The sequence below is a fragment of the Rhinoderma darwinii genome, chromosome 8, assembly GCF_050947455.1.
Source record: "Rhinoderma darwinii isolate aRhiDar2 chromosome 8, aRhiDar2.hap1, whole genome shotgun sequence".
In the NCBI taxonomy this organism is placed as follows: Eukaryota; Metazoa; Chordata; class Amphibia; order Anura; family Rhinodermatidae; genus Rhinoderma; species Rhinoderma darwinii.
Genome location: NC_134694.1, coordinates 105,792,890 through 105,813,965, shown reverse-complemented (window position 1 = coordinate 105,813,965; position 21,076 = coordinate 105,792,890). Strand labels below are relative to the sequence as shown.

The 21,076-nt window shown below is 40.9% G+C and overlaps 1 protein-coding gene across 1 annotated transcript; it reads left to right on the top strand.

The window, feature by feature from the left end:
* The first annotated feature begins 853 nt into the window (after nt 1-853).
* LOC142659730 (cytochrome P450 2G1-like) lies at nt 854-20,882 on the top strand. Its single transcript, XM_075836156.1, has 9 exons — nt 854-1,059; nt 2,342-2,504; nt 3,504-3,653; nt 4,499-4,659; nt 5,810-5,986; nt 6,269-6,410; nt 17,723-17,910; nt 18,604-18,745; nt 20,564-20,882. The coding sequence occupies exons 1-9, from the start codon at nt 880-882 to the stop codon at nt 20,746-20,748; spliced, it is 1,488 nt and encodes a 495-aa protein (XP_075692271.1). The 5' UTR covers nt 854-879; the 3' UTR covers nt 20,749-20,882.
* Nucleotides 20,883-21,076: the final 194 nt, after the last annotated feature.

Genomic DNA, 21,076 nt, shown 5'->3' with positions numbered 1-21,076 from the left:
CCAGGACGCCGACGTCTTCTAGTAGTAAACAGGCCTTAAACAGCCTGTTGCCTATAAGAGTAAGCAGCAGGGCAGGGAGCCAATGGCTATCTGGTCCGCGACAGGGAATAGATACAGCTCGGCGCCTGGGCTCACCAGAGGATCCTCCGGTGGGCCTGTCCAACGCTGATCATGAGGTGTCTACTATAATTTTGGTAACCCTGAGACACAAGTAACAGGCTACAGAAGCCTACTGTTCTGGCTGTATCATGAAGCATCAGCTGGTAACTTTGGTTACCCTGGGACGCAGAAATTTGGCTAAGGAGGCCTGGCAGGTTCAATTTAAGGCAGATGCGTTGGTTCCACGAAAAAGCTGGGGGATTAGCATTGAGTCTGCCCTAGATAGCCAAGGTAGCTGCAGAGGACAGCTGACATGAGTAATGGGGGTCCCTTTATGTATTTAGAGTTGCTATGATGGTCTGGATGAAAAACTTATTTCTATGGATTACCACTATCTTATCACGATCACGTCATTTTACTATTCCGAGACACCTGTTATCGTGTAATCTGGAAACAATAGCGACACACCTCAAGGACTATTTGAAACTAAATCAAAACTTGCAAGCACAACATGAATACTGAACCTGGCATCCAGGTGAAAAGAACATCTTGAAGAAGCAACATGGGCAGCTTTTATCCGGCGCCGGGTGTGATGTATTGTGCTAGTTATTATGCGATTTACAATACATTATGCAATACAACTGTAACCCTACACCGACTCGAAACACACCCAGCCTGTTCTCAATGGTCACATGTTATCTGGAATGCTGCTCTGTGCCTGGTCATATATAGAAACACAGGGACATAGTACAGACAGAGCTGTAGTCACTCGGGCGCAGGATGGCTCTGAATATTGCAGCGACCCTTCTCCTGGCTACTGGAGTCACTCTCCTAATTTATCTTATTAAATGGTGGGGTAGGGTCAAACAGAAGGACCTACCCCCAGGACCTACACCTCTACCTGGCCTGGGGAATGTCTTTCAGATCAGCACCTCGGAACTTCCGCAGTCTTTAGTTAAGGTAGGCAAGCTCAATTGTAGCTTTATATTTGATGATCGTACCCTCATGTAATGGGTAATTCTTTCTTAAGTTCTATTATCAAAATATCAAAGTAGGGGCGATCCAGTAATAGTCCATGGCAGACTTAGAGAACAGCTTCTCTATAAACCAATTATCATATACAGGTTGTTTTTTTGACAGTCTGTGACTGCTGTTGAATTGGCTTTAAAACAGAAACCTATGTTCTGCGGACAAACTCACCGGGTAAAAGAGGAGAATTTGATGTAGTCAAAGTTAGGACAATGATCCTGCCTGGAAAGGGAGAAATCCTGATGATAGATGTGTGATATATTAGGGAACTGATGTACAGTAGATGTAAATATGTGTACACTGGATAATATAACACAGTAGCTAACATTTAGTTTCAATGTAAAAATATACGTTTTTTTCTGCTTCGGACAATCGCTTTCTGTTAGAAGGGTCTCTAGAGAATAAGCTGATAACAAGGAGACCCACTGTTGGAACCTGAGCGATCAGCTTTAATATGTGGGAAAACGAGGAAGTGCTCAATGTCCCTGCAGCGCCACCGGAGGCGGAAATTAAGCATTACATGGTGCCTATTGAATTTGGCTGTCTGTGTAATTCATGAACGTGTTTGGATCTTCAAAACAAGAGATGTTCTTCGTAGCGGCAATACACTGATAAATGTGACCTCCCTCTCTTACTTTAGAATATGATAATGAGTTTTCTAAACCTGAAAATTTCTTTAATGCAATTAGTTTATTGAAATTAATAAGTTAAAAGTGTTGTATGAGATTAGAAAAAATGTCTGCTTTCCTCCAGAAATGGCGCCACTCTTGTCCAATTGCCGCATATAATAATGCTGTAATCAAGTAAATGAAGCTAAGCTGCAATACCAGACATAGCCAATTGACAAGTGTGGTGCTGTTTCTAAAGGAATGCAGTCATGTTTATTTTTTAATCCTGTACAATCCCTTTAAAGACTAGAATATGCTATGAATATATTGGTGGATAATTTGAAAGAATCTGATACTACAGGTAGTGTTTAGGTACAAGCCCGGATTCACACAAGCGTATTACGGGTCTGTGCAGGAGCTGTATAGTTAGAGACAAGTACCTCATCCTGTGACATCAGGGAAGCCTTTCCTAAAAGACGTCTGGGAAGTGCTTTCCAGATCTCACATGATACAATCCAAATCTTGGCTCTAATCTATAATACTCTTGCGTAAGTCCGGACTGAGATAAATATGCGTAATTTATTACATTTTCTTTATCTTTCTAGCTGAGTGAGACGTATGGACCTGTCTATACCCTATACTTAGCAAACATTCGTACGATAGTACTGATCGGGTACGATGCTGTGAAGGAAGCGTTGGTGGACCACAGCGACGTGTTTAGTGATAGGAAAGACACAGGAGCAGGAGAGTTTTTTTTTAAGGATTTTGGTAAGTACATGACTAAAATAACAGTAATTGATAATTTTTTATCATTACAATATGAATAATTTTTACAATTCTTCATACAGACCAGAAATCTCTTGTAGGATTTGTGATATCTGTAATAAATAACATGTGTGGGATGTGTCAGAATTCCTTATATGAACGGCCATTATTTAAAGACGTGTATATTATTTTTAACCCGTTAGTGACCGCCAATACGCCTTTTAACGGCGGCCACTAACGGGCTTTATTCTGATGCATGTGCCTTTTTACGGCACTGCATCAGGATGAGTAAACAGAGCAGGGAGCCGTCAAATCTCCCTGCTCTCGGCTGCCAGAGGCAGCTGAGGGCTGGGAGCGTCCCTGCTCTGCCGTGTGAGATCGATATAAGTATCGATCTCACATGTTTAACCCCTCAGATGCGGTGCGCAATAGCAAGCACCGCATCTGAGTGGTTTTGGTGCTATTAAAAAATACAACTTGTCCCGCAAAAAACAAGACCTTATACAGCTATGTCGATGAAAAAATAAAAGAGTTATAGCTCTTGGAATGCGACGATGGAAAAACGTAAAAAATGGCTTGGTCATTAAGGTCTAAAATAGGCTGGTCATTAAGGGGTTAATGCTAAGAAAGTATATTTCGCTCATGATTCATATAACACAAATATCAGTTTAGGGCGGACAACTTTTGCACCAGGGGCTTCCCCCGCCCCCGCTCGTTGCTTAGATACACAGACCCCATTGACGTTGCAAATCTCAAAGGCAACATATCTACAAGACAATATTCTGACACCACTAAACAAGGGACAAACAATACTTCCATATTATGACCGCAGATTACTGCTACATAGTGTCAGAATAACACCATGACTACCAATTGCCACCACATAGTGATATGCAGACAAATATTAGTATCGGACTAGATTGTGCTTTAGCTTTTTATATTATCCTAATTTTTGGATATACCCGAGTTAGAAGCTATTAAACCGGATGTATGAATTTGCAGGGGTCATTGCAAGCAGTGGAGAAAGATGGAAAATCCTTCGTCGATTTTCTCTGACGACTTTGAGAAATTTTGGAATGGGAAAGAGGAGCATTGAAGAGAGAATTCAAGAGGAAGCCCGTTGTCTTGCTGAGAAATTTCTAAAGGACAAAGGTGGGTGGAGATCCAAAAATGTTTTTCTCATACTCTCAGGCCAGCCATATATAGAGGATAGTTGTTGGCCAAAAGCTTTCTCGGGCACATTGGATTCCTGCTAATGTCTGTGATCCTAATACGGACATGCTGCCCCCATACATATTAGATTGATGGCAGATCCCCCGAAAGCAGTAGGTTTGGCCAACCTTACAGGGGTTATGCGGGACCGAAGAGTATTATCAGTGTACTCACTGCAGTATGTGAGTACATTCGCTTATATACATTCCACTCCCCCGTTGCACTGATTATGAGATTTTAATAGATTTTTATAGTGCTGTCGGGGGACCGGAAGTCAAGTGGCAAAGTCTTCCTTCATGATGACAGGACTCGTCGTCATGTGACCGGCCCCGCTGTACTCTATGTAATCGTGGTAGCAGTAGTACAGCGATTACATAGAGTACAATGGAGACAGTCACATGACGACGAGCTTTAGTGAGATGACAAGAGTCACCAGGGTATACCTCCTACTACTTTCATAACAAAATACCTTCAATAAGGCCTCATTCAGACGGCCATAAAGCAGCCGCATTTTCGCTTCTGTAGTATAGACGCAATTTGTGATCTGAGCGTAAGTTTAATGACCCAAACTATTAGAATCATAGGGATCTATGATGCTGCTGCTAGTTCAGCTCATTAGACCCGCTATCAGGCCCTTACTTGCGGCAGTAACGTGAATGCTAAAATGTGGCTGAATGAGGCCTAAGATAAAACTGTGTAGTAACCTTGGTCCATATTTATCAAACGTCTGTGTTATATTTTGTAGTTAAGACAATGACTGATCAACTCTTTATATTTACTATCAGACACTCCAATTGATCCAATCAATATATTGCGACAAGCTGTTTCTAATGTCATTTGCTCTGTTGTGTTTGGTGAAAGATACGACTATGAAGACAAAAATTTCTTGACTCTCTTGTCATATATAAACGATATTTTCAAGCTGTTCAACACCCGTTCAGTACAGGTAAATATTACAAAATGTCTAACGTAAATATGGGTGCAATGTAATTAACATGAATTTACAAAAATGACAGGGTTTCACCACCTTTGGACAACATGATTGAAGGTAAACCGCCTGGTGTCCATTAAATAGGTCCAGATACAGGTACATGCTCATCTGCCTGAATGGGAAATATAGTAATGCACAAGTACGGACGTACCTATAGTGGATGTTAGGACAACATGGTAAGCATTAGAAATGTCTGCCGCCTTGGCACAGAATTGGAACAGAAAAGCCATTGAGGCAACTATGCAGATAGTCTTGATTTAAAATATCTTACAATTTTGTATCTACAGCTACTATGCAGACCAGTGTATCTCCATGACAACAGACTACAAACAAAGCCTGTGTAGTCTGATCCTACAATCATATGCTTTTCCATCTCTCTACATCTTCTTACAAGGAACATCATGCTTAGCAAAAAGTAGTGAACAGATGGAAGAGAGTATGACCACAGTTTCAGACTTCACCAGGTTTGTTTGTATCCTGTAACTATGAAGACACATAGGTCTGTATAAGAGCTGTAGACAGATGTAACACACATAATACACGCCCAGTTGGATTTTTACTTTAAACACGCCCAGTTGGACTTTAGCAAGCCTCATTTGCATAAATACAAAAATGGTCATAACTTGGCCAAAAATGCTCGTTTTTTAAAAATAAAAACGTTACTCTTATCTACATTGCAGCGCCGATCTGCTGCAATAGCAGATAGGGGTTGCAAAATCTGGTGACAGAGCCTCTTTAAGCTCTGCCGCTATGCAATGGTTGGAGCCATCTGCTTCCGACTCCGACTGCCACATACACTTTATAACATCTGGCGCCCGTAGGCAGCTGGAGCAGATGATCGGTGCAGTGTTCGGGTGTCGGACCCGCACCGATCTTATGCTGATGACCTATCCTATGAATAGGTCATCAGTTGTCAGTTCGTGGCCAACCCCTTTAACGCAAAACAAATAAGTTGGCTACAAAGATGGCCTCATCCCTTAAAGTCATGGAAAATATTAAAGTATATAATGTATATAAATATGACGCTCACAATCAATGTATTGACTCTTAACTCAAAACATAATAATATTGATGTTATGTTTTTCATTACTTTTTCCTTCAATAGCTTTTTAACATATTCCCAACCTTGATGTTCTACATTCCTGGTCCTCACCAAATGATATTCAAAGTATTAAAGAAGCTGAAAGAATTTATAAAGGGGATGATAAACAGCCACCGTGCAACCCTGGATGAGAATTGCCCTCGTGACTTCATAGATTGCTTCCTCATGAGGATGGAAGAGGTACGTCTGTAGATAATCTTAGATCCTCAGATAGGAAGTTTAGTCCTATTGCAAAAACCAAAACACTTTGGGGTGACACATTTAGAGGGTGCCTATAGCAACTAAATGTCAACTATTTTTTAAATTAAGGTGTTAAACACATCCCTACTATTGGCTGCCACGTGCAAGGGCACAGTTTTTCATTTGCTCTATTTTTAACTTCTGATGCATCTATAAAGAGTGTATGGGGCTGTGACAATTTTTAATAATTAAATTAAAATAACGATAAATTCACATTTTCAGGAGAAAAATAATCCAGACGCAGAATTTCATGAGGCAAACCTACAGGCAACTATATTTGATCTATTCTTTGCTGGAACAGAGACTTCAAGTTTAACATTGAGACATGGTTTTCTTATACTCTTGAAATATCCAGAAATACAAGGTAATAATTTTCAAGCATATTTTTTTTTTTTTGTAAATAACACAATCTCCCCTCCCCCAGAGGGACAACGCCATGGTGGTGCAAAGGTGGAAGTCGTTTTCAGGCCCTGGCGCCTGAGGGGGTTTAAAGGCTTGTCTGCCACATTAGATGACATTAGTATTATAGTTTGTCACCGCAGAATCTACATTGTCCGTTAACATTGGACATTATCTGCATTTGTCTATGAGTTCCAAATTAGTGAATGCTCTCTCAATGGTGGATCTGAGAGAGGCCGGCCGGCCCGAGAGAGACCATGACACGCAGCGTCAGTGTTCAAACAGTCTCTGCCATAGGGGGCAGATGTATCTTTATTTATAATGAAATGAGAGTAGGCGTTACCCTCATACTTACACATATACATACCACATATGGTAAAATAAAGAATACCAAGCTTATCTTAGTATATATATATATATATATATATATATATATATATATATATATATATATATATATATTTAGCAAAATGGAATGCAAGTGTCATTAGGTTTTGTCATGTCAGCCTTTATATCCGCTGAATACAAAGTCATTAGGTCATATACCATAAGTCTTAGAATAGAATACTCATCCCCCTCTGTAGGCTGTTTCAGAGTTACAACTGTCCGTCATGTTGAGCAATTTTAGATTCACATTTATAAAGATATTAAAATATCTTTGACAATTCCCTTCTTTTGAACATAAATTTGCTTAGAGGGGTACTAGAATGCACATTCAACAGCTACGTTCTGATCAGCTCCCCTGAATCAGAGCACCTTGTGCCATTCACCATTGGATGGGTACTCCATATACGTGTCTAGCAATAGGTGCATGTACAGCGTTACATACTGTACACACCTGAAGATTTAGGGAATTACAGGTTTTACATTTCGGGCAATACCATCCACCTTGGTGTTGTGCTACGGCTTGACAAATAACTTTATCAGGTATGGAAGCATTCAGTGTCACGTAAACAGGTGGCTCTGAATGTTTCCTTACTCCTCAGTTCTTTGGGTGGTGGGTGGTCTGGACCACATGCACTTTAATATCCTGTGCTGTTTTCTTAACTGCTGATACTTTTGCAATCAAACATATTACAAGTTTAAACACAATATATCTCTATCTAAGTAGCTGGTCGTGGTCTGGCTAGGGTACATACTCCTTGTCTCCTGGGTGGCAACTACTTATATGCTTCAAACCCACATATATGAAGTACATGTTGGGTTGAAGCACATCCCTGTAGTGCTTTAACGCTCCTGCATTCCAGGAGAACAAGATCATGTCCCGTCTGGTGGCATTCATCAATGCCACTTCTTTATTAGTTAAATTGCCTTTTATTGCACTTTCCAGACCCTGTGTCAACCATTTTCTAGATGTCTCAGAGCACTGGGAGCTACCAGTTGCCTTTATCCCCACACAAGATACAGCAGTGACTGGCAGTATCCAAGTTGTCTTTCCTTCCAATTTAACGGATGTGGAAGTTGTGAGTTGGACTTGGTACGGACAAATACAGTGCGGCTCTAGTCCTTTAGAGTGTCTCTTTAAACACGCCCACTCCTCGGCTGTAAACAATGTCCTCCTTTCACTTAGGATCTGGAATGGAATCATAAACATATTTATACATCTGCGTGAGCTATTTTTTCAGAGCTCCCACATAACTTGTGAGGCCAGAGTGCAATAGGCAGGAACTCAGTCCATGGTTTATGGGTTTCAGCCATGACCTTCTGGATTTTTAACGTCAAAGTCCCATTCAAACTTTCTACCATCCCTAGTCTGGGAATGAGGGGTGTGAAAAGCTGCTCTATGCCCAGGACCTGCAGGATATCTCGGAGTACCTCTCCAGTAAAGTGAGTTCCTCTATCACTTTCGATTGTCTCAGGGACCCCATATCTACATACTACTTCTGAGAGCAGTTTTTTAGCAGTTACTTTTGCTGCAGCCCTCATTGCTGGCCATGCCTCTGGCCACCAGGAGAACAGATCTACACAGACTGGTACATGTTTATACTGTCCCACCTTTGGTAACTGAGTCAATCTGCAATCGCTGATATGGGTAGTCTGCCTTTACCATATGCCTTTTTGCAACCTGCACAGTTTTGCCTATGTTATGGCAGACACATATCATGCACGACAAAACACAGAACCAAGATCCAGCGCTGGGTGTGAGTTAAAAGGAACTCCTGTTCCAATTTTATTGGTGTAACAAAGGTTAAAATTATTGAACTATATAGAGTAGTTCTATGGCAGAGTACAGGAATGAATGTTAGGTGAAGGATTGCAGTAAGACCTGTTCAAATGTGCCTACGCGTTTCTGACACGTCTGTGTCCTTATTCATGGCATGCATAGGTACTCTGAGTTCACTCCTGGCTTTTATTTCCAGTTTAACATTCATTCCTGTACTCTGCCATAGAACTACTCTATATAGTTCAATCATTTTAACCTTTGTTATACCAATAAAATTGGAACAGGAGTTCCTTTTAACTCACACCCAGCGCTGGATCTTGGTTCTGTGTTTTTTCCTGTTGTTCACCGCTGGCCGCGCGGGAATCCGGGCGCTGTCTGTACCCAGACACAACTAAATGGTGAGCTGGAGGTTTACCTCCCCCTCTTCTCCATTCATAATTTTTGTGTATACATATCATGCACCCAGCAGCACTTGCTGAAACCCGGGGCTACCCACCATTTGGTCACCATTGCACTCATTCCTTCTCTTGACACATGCGTTCATCTTTGCATTAGTTGGGTTACCATGGGGAAGAGGACTCTGGGTAGGCACATCCTATTACCCACCTTCCATATTCCATCCTCCCCTTCACTGGCACCTTTTGTCTGCCACTGTCCTTTTTCTTTTGTGGCTTGACTTTGTAGTCTACTTAATATTATCATGTTTATGGGGCCAGATGCTATGCTGGTAAAGAATACTACGACCTCCTCTTTGAGGGACGTGAGAGCCGCAGCTTTTGCAGCCTCGTCTGCAAGTCTATTTCACCACGCTTCGGGGGTAGCTTGAACTTTAGTAAGAGCTTGCACTTTGAGTATACCTACCTGCTTTGGCAGTGTCAGAGCCTCAAACAGTTCTCTCACACTCTCAACATTATGGCTTTACCCGTGGATCCAGCAAAATCCCTGCCCCTCCAGATTGGGCCATAATCATGTGCAATACCAAAAGCATATCTAGAGTCAGTATATATTTGCGGTTTTACCTTCAGCCAGTCTACATGCCTCAGCGAGTGCCTTCAACTCCGCCTCCTGTGCTGACACGGAGGATGGGAGTGGTTCTTACTTTATTACCTCTGTTTCAGTAGTGACAGTATACACAGTCTTGTAGCATCCTTCATGGTGGTACCTGGAACCATCTACAACAAAACTCAAAAGCTGGATTAGATATTGGATCCTCTGTTACATTTTTTTTCCATCTCCATTGTCATTAATTCAGGACAATTATGTTGGTGACCTGGGTACTGGGGAATCAAATGCGCTGGGAAATCAACTTCCCACCAGGGTGGAAATTCATGGTCTGCTGTTTCCTGTGACTTATCCCATTCCCTCTCAAAAGTCTCCCATTGATCATGTAACCTATCCCTCTCTTCCTCCTCTGTTGGACCCTGCGGAAGCAATGTAGCAGGGTTCAACACTGCACATCTCTGTATGGTTAGGTTAGACGGCTTAAGGAGACTTGTCTCATACTTAGTGAGATGTGAAGTAGACATATGTTTGGTGTGTGTTTGATTAAGAATCTCACTAACTGCATGAGGTACCATGAGAATTAGAGGGTAGTCTAGCACTATGTCTGTTGCTTTGTCTTTGAGTAGGGCAGCCGTCGCTACTGCACGGATACAGGATGGTGACCCACGTATGACAGGATCAAGTCTGCCAGAGTAGTAGGCCACAGGACGCTGCTTCCCTCCATGGAGTTGAGTGAGAACTCCCTAGGCATGTCCTCTGGTCTCATGGCAAAACAGGAAGAAGGGCCTGGTATAGTTAGGGAGGCCTAATGCTGGGGCAGAAACAATAGCATGCTTCAGACAGTTAATGGCCTCAGATTTTTCCTCTGTCAAAGTGAAGGGTTGCCGCCCCATTTCATCATATAGGGGTTGCATTAGGGAAGAAGAGGAGGGCACCCATTCTCTACAATACCCTATGAGACCCAGGAAGGTACGAAGTTGTTTGGCATTCCTAGGGAGAGGGGCTTATTATAAGAACATACACATTTCTTTAGTACCCCTGCCTCCAAAGACTGTCTTATCTGGTTATCAATACTTTTCAACTGTGGGAGGCTTAGGGGACACTGCTTCAACTGGGGTTTGGGGCTGTTTGCAATAATTTTAACAGTCACAGGGGCCACTGACATGCGTCCTACGTCTGTTTACCCTGTGCCCAGAAGGAGGACAGGACTGCCCTCAATATTTCCTGACATGTGAGGTCCTCCTCTCAGCGCAATACCTCATAGAGTGCAGTACACATAAAATGTAGCATATCATCAGTAACTTCAATCTGTCCATCAGGCTTATATTGAATGACAGCCTGAATTGCTACAATGATGTCAGAAACTATAAGATTGATTTGACTGGAATCTGATATAAGAAACGTGACAACAGCTCTTGTGAATGCTGTAATCCCACTTGAACTTTCACTACATCAAATATATTCCCAACACGTTTGTGCCTGCGTGTGTGCGTGTGTGTGTGTGCGTGCGTGCGTGTGCGTGTGTGTGTGTGTGTGTGTGTGTGTGTGTGTGTGTGTGTAATGTGTATATATAACAGAAAGGATACTCTTTAAAATAAATAATAGAGCTTTGCAAAATAGCAAAATATTTCTTTCCTTAATTAGTATATGTCAATTATTAAATAAACCAATCTATTAACAAAATGATGAAACATATTGCTCACTATGTGTCATCATATGCCAATAGAAACTTTTTAACTAAAATTTAACACCGACATATAAAAAAATCTTTCTTGTCAAATCACTTCTGATGTGATGATTTCAAATAAACCATTTCCCTTTAAAAAAAAGTAGTTAAGCACACACACCAGTCACTCACAATACCAGCTGTTCCCAGACATTCTCAATACTGAGAATCCAATCTCACACATTTATACCTTTTGTGTGTAACTTTGGTAAAACAAGTATATAACTAGAATGACTGTGTATAAACTCCTATTCTTTTGTTATTCATCCAATGAATTATAATTCTCATTTAGTAATGCACATCATATTAAATTTAAATATGAAAATTAAGTTTTTCATTGTGGTCGACACATAAAACATATAATGTAACATATAACATATAACATATAGACATAAAACATATAATACTCAATCCTATGATCTTATCAGGCTTTTTTTTTTCTTAATCTTTAAGTTACAGTTCTTATTTTGCACTAAATGTGTAGTTTCTGCAGACATACAGTGGAGGAAATAAGTATTTGATCCCTTGCTGATTTTGTAAGTTTGCCCACTGTCAAAGTCATGAACGGTCTAGAATTTTTAGGCTAGGTTAATTTTACCAGTGAGAGATAGATTATATAAAAAAAAAAAAAAAAGAAAATCACATAGTCAAAATGATATATATTTATTTGCATTGTGCACAGAGAAATAAGTATTTGATCCCCTACCAACCATTAAGAGTTCAGCCTCCTCCAGACCAGTTACACGCTCCAAATCAACTTGGTGCCTGCATTAAAGACAGATGTCTTACATGGTCACCTGTATAAAAGACTCCTGTCCACAGACTCAATTAATCAGTCTGATTCTAACCTCTACAACATGGGCAAGAGCAAAGAGCTTTCTAAGGATGTCAGGGACAAGATCATAGACCTGCACAAGGCTGGAATGGGCTACAAAACCATAAGTAAGACGCTGGGTGAGAAGGAGACAACTGTTGGTGCAATAGTAAGAAAATGGAAGACATACAAAATGACTGTCAATCGACATCGATCTGGGGCTCCATGCAAAATCTCACCTCGTGGGGTATCCTTGATCCTGAGGAAGGTGACAGCTCAGCCGAAAACGACACGGGGGGAACTTGTTAATGATCTCAAGGCAGCTGGGACCACCGTCACCAAGAAAACCATTGGTAACACATTACGCCGTAATGGATTAAAATCCTGCAGTGCCCGCAAGGTCCCCCTGCTCAAGAAGGCACATGTACAGGCCCGTCTGAAGTTTGCAAACATCTGGATGATTCTGAGAGTGATTGGGAGAAGGTGCTGTGGTCAGATGAGACTAAAATTGAGCTCTTTGGCATTAACTCAACTCGCCGTGTTTGGAGGAAGAGAAATGCTGCCTATGACCCAGAGAACACCGTCCCCAATGTCAAGCATGGAGGTGGAAACATTATGTTTTGGGGGTGTTTCTCTGCTAAAGGCACAGGACTACTTCATCGCATCAATGGGAGAATGGATGGAGCCATGTACCGTCAAATCCTGAGTGACAACCTCCTTCCCTCCACCAGGACATTAAAAATGGCTCGTGGCTGGGTCTTCCAGCACGTCAATGACCCGAAACATACAGCCAAGGCAACAAAGGAGTGGCTCAAAAAGAAGCACATTAAGGTCATGGAGTGGCCTAGCCAGTCTCCAGACCTTAATCCCATCGAAAACTTATGGAGGGACCTGAATATCCGAGTTGCCAAGCGACAGCCTCGAAATCTTAATGATTTACAGATGATCTGCAAAGAGGAGTGGGACAAAATTCCATCTAACAAGTGTGCAAACCTCATCTTCAACTACTAAAAACGTCTGACTGCTGTGCTTGCCAACAAGGGTTTTGCCACCAAGTATTAAGTCTTGTTTGCCAAAGGGATCAAATACTTATTTCTCTGTGCACAATGCAAATAAATATATATAATTTTGACAATGTGATTTATTTATTTTTTTTCTATAATCTATCTCTCACTGGTAAAATTAACCTAGCCTAAAAATTCTAGACTGTTCATGTCTTTGACAGTGGGCAAACTTACAAAATGAGCAAGGGATCAAATACTTATTTCCTTCACTGTAGCTATACAACAGATAACAGAGAATGTAGCATTAACCCCTTACTAGCTAAAACTTATGAGCTACAAGGTCAAAATGTCACCATGTGCTCCTGTCCATCAATGACCAGACATCTTCACATGCTCATTCCACAATGGATATCTGAGGCATCCTGCTCTTGTAAGTAACACACGTTATGGTATTATCATTAGTTATATTAGTCTAACACTGTTACTATAGATTAACAATATACTGTTAGACATTCCATGCAATTATTAAAATGACTGTTAAATAAACCAAAAAGGAAAAAGATTTACAGTAAAGTTTAAAATGTCTCGGAAAAAGTCCTATAACGAGAGAAAATTAAATTAGTGACAATTTAGGACAGATGATATACAGTATATTCCAACAACCTGATCTGGATAGAAATCCATAAGAATCTTCACTTTATCAATCTCACGTCTCCTTCTACAATCCGTGGTCATTACACTTAAAATGATCCTATTGGCTTTATTTATATTTCTAGCCAATACCTAATCCACATCTTACTATTTCTCTATCAATAATCTCTAAGCATTTCACCCAATGTTTCCTTTTTAGGAAATGAAGAGTTAATTGATTCATTTATGAATTCAGATGACGCCTTTCTCTGATGTATGGCTAATAACCGCGGGCATGTCACCCCTGGAAACCTCTTGTTTCTGTAAATCTTTGGTTTATAAATCTGTACATAGAAGAATTATACGTTGGCACATTCTTTTCTACTGGAATGTCACTATCTATAGAATTGGACGGTTGTTAATTCTTACTTATAAATGACAACTGTGTTTCCTTGTGTTTTTATTTTGTTTTTATTTTATTTCTGGTACATTCAATCACTTCTATCTGTTCTCTGCAACTCTGTCTATTAATCCAGGGCCCATCATCTCTCAAGAAACCATCCCATCTAGTATAACTGAGGCCTCCCTTGCTTGGTCGTTCTGGCTTTCTACGTTATTTTCTCTAGGTTCTAAACTAACCCTTTCCCTGCATAGTTTTCTAACAATATCTGCTGCTGTTTTACCCCACCCTAAACCTTGGGCGGCGTATCCCTTCATCTTGGCTGGGCAGCACTTTGGGCACACGTACAGTAGATCCAGATGTCCCCATGCGCTCTGCTAAATATTTTAGTCTGTCAAACGGGGTTCCCTATGCACTCTGCTAAATCCTGGCCTACTAAACCCTTCAACCTACAATTAGACTAAATCTTTTAGTCTGTCATGGGGAGGTTACCCTATGCACTCTGCTAAATATTTTAGTCTGTCATGGGAGTTTACCCTATGCACTATGCTAAATCTTTTAGTCTGTCATTAGGATAACCACGTATCTGATCTGTTTAACCCTAAACAGCAGCCAAATAATTATTAACAAGTTACGTTAACCTACTTTGTGAAAATGGATGGGTATGATTCATAACTGTCTAACCGTCTTAAGGGCCCTTGGATATTCTATAAACTTTCTAGTTACAGAGATGTTACTTATAAATCAGCAACTCATTCAGGTTGGGCGTCCGAGGATTAGCCCACATACATACTCTTACTTCCGGCCAGGTGCACCTCTTATTTGTCACAGTCTGGATGCACAAAAGTCCTAACAATCACTTGGGCGGGGATGGTTACCCGTCACTTCGGCAAGGATCAATTTGCAACCTGATCTTAATACAGACTAAACCCAAGGGCCGGAGGGAACACTTCGGGCAGGCCGTTTAGTGTTATCTCGGTATTTGGTTGTTTCTGTATGTCTTGGGATCAAAAAACAAACGCTCCCTTATCTCAGTCGCTCACAGATACACTCACAGATTTGTGTCTACTCACACACCTATTCCTATAACACATACAACAACTCATAGACAAATGGTGTTCATGGTTCCCAAATAGTCAAAAGAGACAATGCCTGGACGGCATCTAAAACAAGAGAGAAGTGCACAGTAAGAATAACAGTTCTTACTCATCGGTATTGTTTGCAGTTCTCCGTTATCTTAGCCATCATCCACCTTCGATTGTCGCCTTCGATCTGTGTTGAGAATCCGGGACAAGAGCCCCCAACTAATGTCGCTGCAGAATTTACATTGTCCATTAACGTTGGACATTATCTGCATTTGTCTATGAGTTCCAAATTAGTGAATGCTCTCCTACTGGTGGATCTGAGAGAGGCCGGCCGGCCGGAGAGACCATGACACGCAGCGTCAGTGTTCAGTCTCTGCCCCCAGGGGGCGGATGTATCTTTATTTATAATGAAATGAGAGTAGGCGTTACCCTCACACTTACACATATACATACCACATATGGTAAAATACAGAATACCAAGCTTATCTTAGTATATATATATATTTAGCAAAATGGAATGCAAGTGTCATTAGGTTTTGTTATGTCAGCCTTTATATCAGCTGAAAAAAAGAGCAAAAAACACGGCGCAACATAGTGTAGGTCAGTTGGTTAAGCAGGTAAGAGAATGAGAATATACCATGCTCACCTGGTGACAAAGGTTTAAGTCACGCAACAGCGCCTTAAAAAAGATCCAACCTTTTTTCTATTCCCTTGTTCATCTTTATATCAGCTGAATACAAGGTCATTAGGTCATATACCAGAGGTCTTAGAATAGAATACTCATCCCCATCTGTAGGCTGTTTCAGAGTTACAACTGTCCGTCATGTTGAGCAATTTTAGGTTCACATTTATAAAGATATTGAAATATCATGCCTCTGTCCCCCAAAAATCTTCCATGTCCGCCAATGTTTTTGTTCCTCTCTTTTTTTCTTTGTTCAAGAAGATTTTATTGAAAATATGTACAAAAGATATTGCAAACAAAAACAGCATCTCCCCGTCTCTCAGGGATATATATGCTCCTGTGACACAAGATTTCCATGTACGATAACAGAATGTGGTCAAACAATAAAGCCAAACAAGTAAAAAAAATGAAGAGAAGGAATCAAATAGAAAGAACAGAATAGAAAAGAAAGAGAAAGAAAGGAAAGGTACAAGGAGGGGGTGTAGGGGAGCTAACCTCTACGACGCAATCTGTCTAAGACGTTATAGGTGAAGCTATAGGTGAAGCTATAGAGCGCAGCCGAAATGGGTCCTATCTCGCCTTCAATAAGTCACCCCCCCCCCTGTGTCTCTTTTTTGCTAAAAACAGGGAATAGAAACAGCCACCCCCCCCCCCCCGGCATTTTTCCTAAACACGTGAAATTTAAAACTCCATCCCCATCTCAACATATAGAAGCAATGTGCTCACTTTCAACAGGGTTTAAATTAAGAAAATTGTGCTATTTCTAAATTGTTTATATACATTTTTTATAACCTCTTTTAGGCCTCATTTACCACCTTCTAACGAACTTCAATCATTTATTTGGTTGTAATTGCATTGATGTGTTGTATGGTGTTTGTCAGTTCGGCGATAACACAGGAATCATGAACGGCCTTGCAGTGCACTGTCAGTTCCTGTGTTTACATGCCTCATGTCATCGAGGGCAGGCCGGTCATAGGTCAGTCTCCTATTCGCTGAGCTGGACGGGCCCCCTCTTCCAACGGGACAGGACATACCTCCCATGCGACGTCACTGATAGGTTGAAGCAGATGGTGATTCCGGAAGGGGATGGGGACTCCTTTATAAGATGGAGTTGTTTGTCGCTAATGGCGGCTGGCATTGATATCCACGCTACAAACGATTCTGGTTTAATTCATTGAACACTTCTAGAATGCTAGAAGTTATAATACTCTGACTCTGCAAGCCCCTGATGATTTACGGCAGAGACAGAATCTAGTAAAGAAACGCATAGGGCTGGTAGTGGGTAGATATTTAGATAGCACTGTCTGATTGGGTTTGTGCCATATTCCCTGATCTCCTGCAACCTCTTTGATTTAGGTGCTAGGTTATTGGAAACAGAAAGGAATAATAAGCGCATCCGCTGTATCAACAAATGATAGTAAATATTATAAAAATATATACACAAAAATACAAATAATATAAAGAGACTTTATTATTTAGACAGGCAAAAAATTTAAACTTTTGATCTACTCTACTACATCTATGGTGTCAATGTAAAGTGCACAGGCACTAGAAATAAAGACATATTATTGTCATAATCTGTTCATGCCAAAATGACAAATTAATGACCCATGGCTAGATGGTAATATAATATATCCCTTGTGATATGAAATACAGTGAATTTGAGAAAACTACAAGGAAACCATATTTACAGTGAATTGTAATTGCATTGATACAATGATAAAATTATACTAGACTGAAAAAATGAAAATTTTTCTTTGTAAATTTCAGAGAAGATCCACAAGGAGATTGACAATGTTATAGGCAAAGATCGCTGTCCATCAATGGAAGACAAGAGTAAAATGCCCTACACAGAAGCTGTAATCCACGAGATCCAGAGATTTTCTGATATTGTCCCAGCAGGAGTGCCCCATGCTACCAGCAAGGACACAACCTTCAGAGGATATCACATTCCTAAGGTATTCTGGACTTCCCAACTTTTTTACTAAGCTATTCACATGTTCCTATTTTTTGAGCTTATGAATCAAGGTGGATATTTCACACATACTCAGTAAATCCATATACTACCCTCCTTTATAGCAAGACTGTTCTTGGCTAGTATGGCCAATATGGTACCACAAAGACACTATCTTCAGGGAATATCACATGTCGAAGGTGTGCTGATCATCTCAACTTCTTGGTTCCATTCTTCTCAGGAAAAAGAAAGAGAAAATTCAGCGCTGTGTTTGATTAAAAAGGAAAATTGTTCCCAATTTTATTGAAAAAATGGTTAAAAGTTACACGGAGACGCAGTCTCAAGGTGTATATATAGCGGGCTGGATGACCTTGGCCAAGGTCATCCAGCCCGCTATATATACACCTTGAGACTGCGTCTCCGTGTAACTTTTAACCATTTTTTCAATAAAATTGGGAACAATTTTCCTTTTTAATCAAACACAGCGCTGGATTTTCTCTTTCTTTTTCCTGATATACCTACCGCTGGCCGTAGCGGGGATCCGTGCGAGGTGTCTGGAGACGCAACTACTGGTGAGCTGGAGGTCTCCTCCTTTCTTTTCCATTTTTCTCATTAACTTCTTACAAGACCGGACTTCCTCCAAACTTTATACTGCCTTCATATTTAGCATATATTTATATTTTGCACTTGTTTTCAGGGAAGCATGGTGTTTCCAGTCCTAACCTCTGTCCTGAAAGACCCCAAACAATTCAAGAACCCAGACGAGTTTGACCCTGGACACTTTCTTAATGAGAATGGCTGCTTTAAGAAAAGTGACGCATTCATGCCATTTTCTGCAGGTAAGAAAACGTAATTATTATTCATAGTTTACAAGCAAAAATATCTGTAAACGATGGCTGGGGTTGAGCTTCTTACTAGTCCGAGGTTTGATGTATGAAAATATTTTGATCCCCTGATATTTTGATGTGGTTGTTGGATCTAGGCTGGGTTTAGGAAGACCAATAGCATACATTGATCGGATTTCGGAATGCAATGTTTTGGCTTGTCTTTACTTTACATACTCACAGCGCGCCCCATACATGTACTGATGCTGGCTACCGTCAGGACGTTGTATGCGACGCAATACTGATAACGTTGAAGTGCTGATTTGTATATAAAGCCCTGACACTGCTCGGCGTAAGGACCTTGTATGAGCTGTGCTGCAGTGATGAGGGTGACCCAGAGGGAAGAAGAGGAGCAGTGATGTAGGCAAATGGATGGAACATGGCCGCGGTCTTTGTGACAAAATTGTGGTGCACGGCGTGGCAAAATGATGCAACACATTTATTAAGAGGCTTTCACAACTTAATAAATGTGATGCAGTTTGTTCCAACTTAAGATTGGCGTAAAATTGCCCCCTTTAGACTTTACAGTTTTTTATGAAGTCATAGCTGCAAATGGAGTGTCACGTAGGGTTTGTGGACCCACTGGGCTGTACCGCCTTTGCGGTATGCAAGTTGGCCAACAAGGCGCAGGTCAATGTCTATAGTTCGTATAGGGTATCTGTGGCAGCTCGGACAGTAGCAAGGCAGGCTCAGCTGGGACTAGGCAGCAGGTAGACGTTAGGCGTGGTGAAGCAGGTCAGGTGTGGTATACAGTACGGCACGACTCTGGCTCAGCACAGTACTCAACCAGGAACAGGAACACACCAGGAGACCATTGCATAGACAAACTTAGGGAACAACAACAATGCTCAGGCATTGAAGCAGGTGGCTGGACCCCTCTTATAGTCCAGGGTACTCACGGGCTGATGCTTCATCAAAGTCTTGTGCGTGCGCTACTCCTTTAAGAGCAGGCACGAGCGTGCGCACCCTACGGGATCTGGCTGAGGTGAGTGGAAACGAGCGCTGGCGTCTCCTGAGGAGGAGACTGGGGCCAGCGCTCGCCGACCCATGGCTGTGGCTGTCGGGGAGAGTGGACCTGACGGCCCACAGCCACGGACACGACATGGAGCATGTGCAGCATCTAACAAACGGTCTAAGCTATTGTCAGATATATGTCCATATTAGAAAGGTTCATCTCAGTGACATGTCACGACAGATAAGACAATCTCTTAAAGGGGTAAATGAAGATAATAGTTAATGTGAATGCAGAACATCACATAATACAATTGTAGCATAGCAACATATGTCCTGTTATAACTTAATGAGTTAACAAATTGTCAAGTTTACCTGCAGTTTTATGGAAACTACTGGTAACAAATTGCAACATAATGTCAAATCATCCTAAGTGACAAACTCATTTTTGCTACATGGATAAACTTGGCAATGCTATATGTGATAATAATATATATGTAAGATAGATGTCTAATGGTAATGTGTTATAGCAGTTTTCATTAAGACCTTATACAGAATTTGAACTGATCATTAGGGTCATCCAACAATATAATGGTCACAGCTGAATCCGCAGTAATCTGCAATGGAACCAGGCAGCAAATGTTCAATTCCCCTGCAGTGCCACCACAGGGGATATTAAGCATTACATGGTGCCCTTTAAAATGTATTTTTGTCCTGGTGTATAGATGGGGGTGCCGAATTTGCACCCCCTCTTCTATTAAGAATTTTATTGTCTAAACTATACAACTCGTAACTTTTTTTTGTATGCTCATTCTGTATTAGGCAAGCGCATGTGTATGGGAGAAGGCCTGGCTCGCATGGAGCTCTTCCTCTTTCTAACCACTATACTGCAAAAGTTTACCTTGGAACCCACCATAGACAGAAAGAATTTGAACATAAGACCAGAGCCGAACACCAATTCTTTAGGACTTCGGTCATACCAGATGAATGTTGTCCCTCGTTTCTGAGTTGATGAAATTAATGTTCTCAATTTTTAAGGATATTGATTGAAAATAAAACCAATACAAAGACTTATATCCTCAAAAATTCATTTTTTTTTTAGGTTTTTTTTGGTATTGGTCATGTCTGTATAAATGTAGAACTGCACAACATAATATAATATAATTCTCAAAGTCTGTAATTATTGTATGATAATAAAAAAAGATTGGACCATACTGTGTCTCTTGTCCTTATGCTGTATTCTTTTTTTATATTGAGGCTTGTTTGGTAAAAAAAATTCTAAAGAAAAAGTTGTGCGGAATTCTTTTGGCACTGAGCTACATCACTTGTTTTGCT